The sequence below is a fragment of the Pocillopora damicornis genome, chromosome 8, assembly GCF_964200805.1.
Source record: "Pocillopora damicornis chromosome 8, jaPocDami1.2, whole genome shotgun sequence".
Lineage (NCBI taxonomy): Eukaryota > Metazoa > Cnidaria > Anthozoa > Scleractinia > Pocilloporidae > Pocillopora > Pocillopora damicornis.
This window is the reverse complement of record NC_142677.1, coordinates 8209788-8217397: the sequence shown is the minus strand read 5'-3', so window position 1 is coordinate 8217397 and position 7610 is coordinate 8209788. Positions and strand designations below refer to the sequence as shown.

General features: G+C 36.7%; 1 protein-coding gene across 6 annotated transcripts in view; it reads right to left on the bottom strand.

The window, feature by feature from the left end:
* Positions 1–2448, bottom strand: part of LOC113685343 (pyroglutamylated RF-amide peptide receptor) — a 10921-nt gene extending 8473 nt beyond the window's left edge. The window contains exons 1-3 of one of the 6 annotated variants that reach the window (XM_089180161.1): positions 2367–2448; positions 1744–1943; positions 1195–1340 (exon numbers count right to left, since the gene is read on the bottom strand). In XM_089180161.1, the coding sequence (XP_089036287.1) occupies positions 1195–1282 (88 nt within the window). In that variant the 5' untranslated portion in view covers positions 1283–1340; positions 1744–1943; positions 2367–2448. Of the gene's footprint in view, positions 1–1194; positions 1341–1672; positions 2054–2366 lie in introns of those variants that run through there. The other 5 variants (XM_089180162.1, XM_027202845.2, XM_027202870.2 and 2 more) reach the window with 5 other exon arrangements.
* Between the last annotated feature and the right edge of the window lie 5162 nt (positions 2449–7610).

The following is a 7610-nucleotide window of genomic DNA, read 5'->3' as shown; positions in this document are numbered from 1 at the left end:
CTTTTCCTCCGTTTATGCTATAATTTTAGGATTCTTGATGTATTTGGGCCACAAGTCAATATGAAAAAAATCGGTCCTTAATTTACGATGCGGATCTCAAACTCGGCGCGTAAGAGGTATAGACACTTACAATGGATTTAATTGGATTAATTTTTTTTAAATTTAAGCTGAAAGGATCACCATGGTGAAGCGTGGCGAAGCCATAGACACATCGAAAATTCATCTTGAGATTCTGGAGGTGTTGCAATCTTGTTAAGGCAAGCTCTCAGTTCTTCTATCTTAAACTGCTCTCTACCACCTGAAGGACACTAAATTTGATTCAAAAAAGGAAGCGAAGCCAAAATGTCTCATACCTTAGTCCGATTTTACAAACATAATAGAACACCTGCGTTAGAATCCACTCAGTTTTTTTTTATGATGTTATAAACCTCTGAATATTGCTAACGGTTATCCCCTCAGCAGGGATATGGAGGTTTTTCTTTAGAACAGTGAGATATACCCTGAAAAGGGGGTTAATCTTCTCTTAATCAAGCTTAATTAGCAGGGCTATAATCTGTCTAGATTACTCCTACTCTCCCCAGCAGGCAGAAATCCTCTAGATGTCTTCGCAAATAAATTAAATTTCCTTGGAAAGATTATGCTCCTTAAGGCAAAATAAATATCTCAGAGACAGCAAGTCTCTGGATTCGGACTTCACATTGTCGTTAATCAGCGAAAATGAAAGGTTTCAATTCGTGCTGAAAATATTTGGAATACTCAAACGGAAATTCATGTAGATTTATCTTATAAGCAGATAATACTCAGTTTTCATCGTATAGAATCTAGCGTAATCACAAACAGAATAGTGAAGTTTTGTTTGTGATAATAAGTTTTGCATTGAGAGCTTTGTATGAGCAGTTAGCAAGGTATATATATATATAATTGTGGGAAATTGTAGCAAATGCTGTTGGAAAGTGCTCGATATACATGAGTGTAGAGCGAAATACAGTTCGAAACGACTAAAATGAAACACGCATGATTCCCTGTAACTCTGAGTTTCGTGCCTACGCACTCGTCAGACAGATTTAAATCTGTCTGACGAGTGCGTAATCACGAAACTCAGAGTTACAGAGAATCATGCGTGTTTCATTTTAGTCATTTCGAACTATATATATATATATATTTTTTTTTTTTGGCTTGGATACCACCTCTTACCTAGTAAAATTAGGGCGACGATAAACTCACTGCCATTTATCGACCAAACTTTATAAACTGTATTGACTGTTCTGTTCGATTCAGCCATGGTAATCTTCACTTGGAGAAAAACCTTAAAAAAGATAACCTTTTACTTCTTGATCATGCTGAAAGATAAGAGGATTTAAATTCATTGTAGCTGTGACTCCATTGCGTGAGTGCTGCCAAGTGAAAGATATCAAATGGTTCATGCACCACAGCACTCACGCATACGGTGTTTTTTGAGGACGAGTAACTAAAAATTGCCCCAGCCTACTGGGTTTATTCACAGCTACATCCTGTACCGACAACAGTTTCCTTACGAAACTTTCCGATAGGTCATTCATTCTTAAGATCTAAAAGGTTGGTTCTTGTAAATATAAGTGAAACATATTGGCCGAGATAAGAACACATCACAGATGAACAGAAACCTAACACTGATATGACAAAGTTTTTTTACCTCACGTCGTATCTTAGTCTTCTAGAATGAATACTTTGTCGGTAGAGTCAACTTTGTCATGTAAGGCCTACCTGAAAGTAAGGTAGAAAAATTAAGCAGCCTCAAATCTCCACGACACTTTTCCTCTGTTGATAACTTTAACACACCATCGACTTGTCATGTTTATTTCGAGATGAGTGATCACAACAGAAGCGTAGCGGAACCAAAGCCCTGTTGCGAAAACTATGCAAATGAACCAACCACCAGACCATGGTAACTGCCATATTTCGAGCTGAAAATTTAATTACGTTCGTTAAATCCATTATTTTCATGAGATTTAATGAAAAGCTGCGGGGAAATTCAATACGGTACAGGAAGAGGCCATTTATAAAACTAATGTTTACACAAAAATCCATAGAGAACAATACAATTGCAGAGCGTTCGACGCAATCATACATTGTTCCAAATGACAACCAGAATAGTGAATAGTTCAATGAATGTTTTATATAGTGGAAAATCACTCTCCGAGGAAAATAACAAACCAAAAAAGGCGCAAATACAAATATGGGTAAACTAGCTTGAAATGAAATATAGAATAGTGATTCCGTCTATAACCTCTATAAAGTTTTACACAGCTGTAAAATTATATTCCACCATTAGCAGGACAAAACCACGAAGCATACACAAGCATGGAGCTAAATGAATAACTACTTACCGGTAGTTGAAATTCAATTTAAAAAAATTCGTTTCCTTGGACAAATTATATCCCAGGAGGATAAATTTAATCTTTCACTTGACATTGAAAATAATTAGGGTCAACTTAGTGATATCTTTAACTTTTTTTATCAACCTTTTAATGAATTAACGCAAATTCAATATACACGATCATTGCGAAACTAATTTTTTTTTTAATTAATGAAGAAAATAAGTGATAAAAGCAACAAGAGAAAATATTAAGCTGCAAAAGGGAATGAATACCTCAAGCAGAACAGACTAAATTAAAGAAACAAAAAAAAATTTTGTTCCGGTATGACATAACCTCAATTGGTGAAAAAAAAACTCTTCTCTGGATGACAAACATTGAGGAAAACAATAATGACGAAAACTAAATGAAAAAAAAATTCAACAGCTTTTAAGATCTCTTTCGTGGAACACTGTTACCCTGTTTTTTAATTCGTCCAAAACATCATAAACTCGGTCAGAATCATGTATCAGGCACATTTAACATAACCCACGAGAATAAACGACGTTGACAGAAATTGCTCATAGACTCTCAAAATCACACTTGAAGAGGACATAATGTACCCTAACCCAATTGTATCAATCGGACAGGAAAATGATCATGTTTATGTCGCATTTATTTCGCCTCATTTGGGTTGATCTCACGATTTATAGAATGCGACCTCTAATGGTGCAATGCTCCCTAAACTCGGTTGTTTTGAGGTAAAGCACCTGGCGCAGTTCGCTGCAGCCATAGTAGTGCGGGTTTGATAATATATCTTTTCTTCGTCTCCAATGTTAGACCGCTCTATAAGAGTAAAAATTATTTTATAACTACAGCTTGTACTTTGAGGAAGAGCCGTTAAAAAATTCCACAATTTCTCTCATTTAATTCCCATGCAACGGGCAAAACATACTAACGGTGCGAATGCTCTGAGGAGCCATATAATGGGCTGAAAATTCTTGATCGGAGATTTCAAGTGGACGCTTCTGGCTAACGCTTTAAACACTGAAATAAAAATTTTTAACGCAAAAGATTAACTCTTCTGAAGCCGGATGGTTAAAGATTTGCCCAAGATCCAGCCGGGTCAATTATAGGCCTCCTTAAATTTTCTAGCTTCAGTTCCTACTTGCTTTTCATTATTTGATGAAGAAAGGCTCTTGCACCTGTCTCAACACCAAACGCACTATGTAAGTTTCATTAATTGCGACATATATGTTGCGTTTGGTGTTTAGACAGGTTGAATTTAAACAGTTTAAACTGTTGAAACAGTTGAGTTTAAACTCAGTTATTGACTCACATCCTCGAAATAGGAATCTACAAGATAACCTCTGCAATTTGTTTTGGGAGTTTAATTATTTTATTGGGCTAAATAAAAAGAACCGCAGAGCAGGATCTTGCCTCCGTTATTGGGCGCGACTCCAAACAGACTATTTCCCCTTTTTTATGTACGTTTCCATTGGCTTGTGATTACAAAAGATAAAAATAAAAACGTAAGAAGTTACTTCAGTGGTCATTCATCATAGCGATCGAACTAATTCTTCAATAAAACTTAAACTGCCAGAAAAACGTCTTTTCAGTTTGATTCTTTATCATAAGGTTATAACTGAACCTTTACGATCTTTTGCTTTTATGAAGGATACCACCGTGTCGAGTTGCTTGCTTTGGTTTTGCTTCATGTTTTGTATTATCTTAATCCGTTTTTCGATTTGCTTTTATTTACATTCAATACTCTTCTTGAGAAAAACTTCGTCTCTCCCATCGTTAGGCAGTTTCCTCTTTGTTGTGCGGTACCTTACTTTCCTCAGTTTGCAGAAACGGGTACGAGTAGTAAATCACTAGTCTGGCTCTTTTAAACTGAAACTTCATTTAACTACAGTATTGTGAATCTGGCTAATAAATGTTCAGGTTACATCGTTCAGTGGTTCTCATCTTTTGTTCAAAAACAATTATACCTTGTTCAAACACCACCATTGCCCATCGGAACGTTCCTATTTTACCTGTCAGGGCTTATCCCATGTCAAGTGAACTGACGCGAGCCTTAATTTCGTTGATGGTTCTTCTCCGGGTTATCTTAGGTCTCCCTCGTTTGCTTTACCATCTCTTGTCTAAAATATAGCTTTTTTTGTGTTATTATTCCTTGAATTCGTTGCATCGCAACGCACGTAGTTTGATTAGTGGTGTGTTTTACTACACGACAGCTTGCTAATAGCAGAACCTGCACTAACAAAAGGAAAAGAAGAAAAAAAGAAACACTCCACGCAGAAAAAAGTAAACTGTTCGTAATATCTTTTAATGCGCATTGAAAAATTTTTGAAGGATAATAAACACTATAGCCTCTATTTGCGCGAAAATAGGTACATGCAAATGTTTGTCCTTGGACATTATCTGTTCCTCGAAGCTTAAAGTTTCCTCGAGCAGCTCGCTCTCGGAAAGCTATTCGCATCTTCGTTTCAGAACACTACATGGACTCGGGGAAGTTAATGCAGATTTTCTGAAGTTCAACAAGAAGACGTAAACCTCAGAATACTTAGACGCGCTATTTGCTTTAGGCTCAATGTCAGTTATAGGAAAGACAACTACAGTTACCGAGTACACCTCCGTTACTGATGAAATCGACGTAAATGCGACTGAAAAGGTTATTCAGCAGGTATTGGCTGAGTCGACATTTCGAACCACCTCTCATTTTTTTGTTTTTGTTTCTTTTGTTTTGTTTGATTTTTGTTTTATGATGACTAATATATTATCCACTATCACTGGTAAAGAACGCAGATGTCATCGAGATTTTACCCATTTTACCCAATATGCTTCCCTTAAAGATTCATCTCGCACGATCCTAAAATCCTCGTAAATAATAATGATATGATAAAAATATGAGTTGTATATTAAACAACTTACGCGTTCTAGAGGAGTGCTCTGCTTCCTTATGTAAAGCTTTAAGACAGAAAGAAAAGCTCATTGTAACACTAATGAACAGGAGAGAATTTGATTCTCAAGTCTCGTTGCATATTCTTAGGTAAGTTAGGAATGAAGTTAGTAGCCTTCAGTTATGTCAGTTTTGGTAGTAAACTGTAGAACATTTGTAAAGTTGTTCTTGCAAGCTGTGTATAACTAATGTCAAAAAGTAAACAAATACACAAGGAAAAGAGCATCGCAAGCCGGCAAAAATGTTTTACCATACTCTTTAGGGACGGGGCTATCAGCCAGTGTGCATTTGGGGTCTCCTGATCTTATTTCAGGGAAGTGTGGTGGGTCAAAACGTCGTGTTCTCAGTCCCTGGTTGCCGTATCCGTCCCGTAAGCTAAGTTTGCCCGCCTTCTCTCTCCTCTTTGAGCCAGTGATATAAAAACTACGAAAAAGAAGTGTTTGGGTACTACTAAAATTAGGAATGTATTTGGAAATTGTTTAGGCCTGTTAGATTATCTTAAAATCCTCGTGAGAGTCTTGTGAGCCTTGGTCTTTTTGTGGTGCATGACCATACATTTATTTTTTTACCTTTAGAGTGATGTGTCCTCGACCGTTGTAATAGGACTTAACTCTCGTGCGATAATCGTCATCGCCAGTCGTGTTTGGTTTTGTCCTTGACTTTGCTTAGAGTCCTCGACGGAAAGTTTTATTTAGGTTTCAGTTCTCGCAGATTGATTTTTTTAGTACTTTCTTGTTTGTTTCCAATGTCTTTAGAAATTGTTTGGGTTTGTGTTCTTAAAATATGTGTACTCTGCCAGGGTCAGTCCTGGTGTCTCCGTTTGCACGAGTTTCTCCAGCATTGTGTATTTGGGGTTCCCTTGACTAATTCTGCACAATTCGCAAAAAATCCGCTCGTATCATACATTAAACCATCGAGAAAGTTTTATTTATCATACGCGACGTTAAGTCATTTCTAATGCAAACAAAGCGTCAAGCAAAGTCAAAAAGGGCATCCGTAATGAAATTTGAAAAAGTTGAAACAACCGCACTCTTTTTTGAAATATGCTTAAAGGCCTCTGTTGATCTGACTATGTGTGCTCCTATGAAAAGGTGAACCAGCTCTTATGCAAATAAGATCATAGCTCTTTCAGTTGTCTTGCCATTACTTTCCACTAAGAGGGAAAGATTGGGGGAGTGTTTATCAGTGAAAATAGCTGCCTTTTATTTTGTTTTAGCAGTTTCTGTTTTTATTTCATTTTCATTTGAGACCATCGCCATAAAATATATCATTTCCCATCACCTTCTCTTTCATTTAGGTCAGAAAAAGGAGAACAAAACAAAAGGAAGAAGAAAACTGTCGATAAGGTTTATATGTTTACAAACACTCTGGTGAAACGTGCTCGTTTCTAACTGTTTTCCTGACCCAGATATTTGCAGTATAGCAATAAAGGCTAAAAAATCAGGCATAAACTATTTTTATATTTACAAACTTTTGACGATCTTCTCTGAAATTAAACCAAGAACATTTATTTATCTAAAACTACAAAAATTTTGCTGGATTGAAAATAAACTAGAGTTTTAAAAGTGTCATGTTTATGATTTTTCGAGTTCAGTCGTAAATCTTTCCACTTTCTCAAGAGTTTTACCATTCAATGTGTTGATAATACCATCCTAAGCCATGCACAAATTCTGTTTCTGACCAATCTAGGTTTGAAGTAGAATATCATTAAAGCTCCTCGTCTTTTCGGTGGTAGAGGGGCATCTCGTCTTGGCCTGCTACCTCCCCGTTTTTCATCTTTTTCATCTTTTCCAGGACTGTCTCACACAGATTTCCTGTCATTTTTTCCCCAAAGGGTTTTTTCTGGCAGGTTTTTTCTGGCCTCTGTATAACAGTAATAATGTCTTTTTAGGCAGTTGCCTGTCTCCGTTAATCCCGATTTGGTGAAGTTTGCATGTTAGTGATGTATACCTATTTTTGAATGTGTAAGGAATTGGCTGTACATTAGGACTGTATATGGTATATCAGTTGCGAATGCATGTATGTATGCTACGGGCAACATATGCCTCGGGTTGGTTCTCGGCTGCCTTCCTTAAATAAACTTATTTGGTTCACACTACTGTGTTACTTGTTGTGTAGTGGACACTGAATGTTGTTAGAGTTTCGAAATTCTGTTCAGGCGTTGCCATTTTTCTTCCATCATTTATTCTCCCAAAGCTTGCATTAAGGCATCAAAGAGATACATTTTCAGCAGCTTGTTTGTGCACGTTCACACTGTTTGAGTACAAATAAAGGTTATTTGAGTTGTGACATTATGCATCGAATCGAAAATT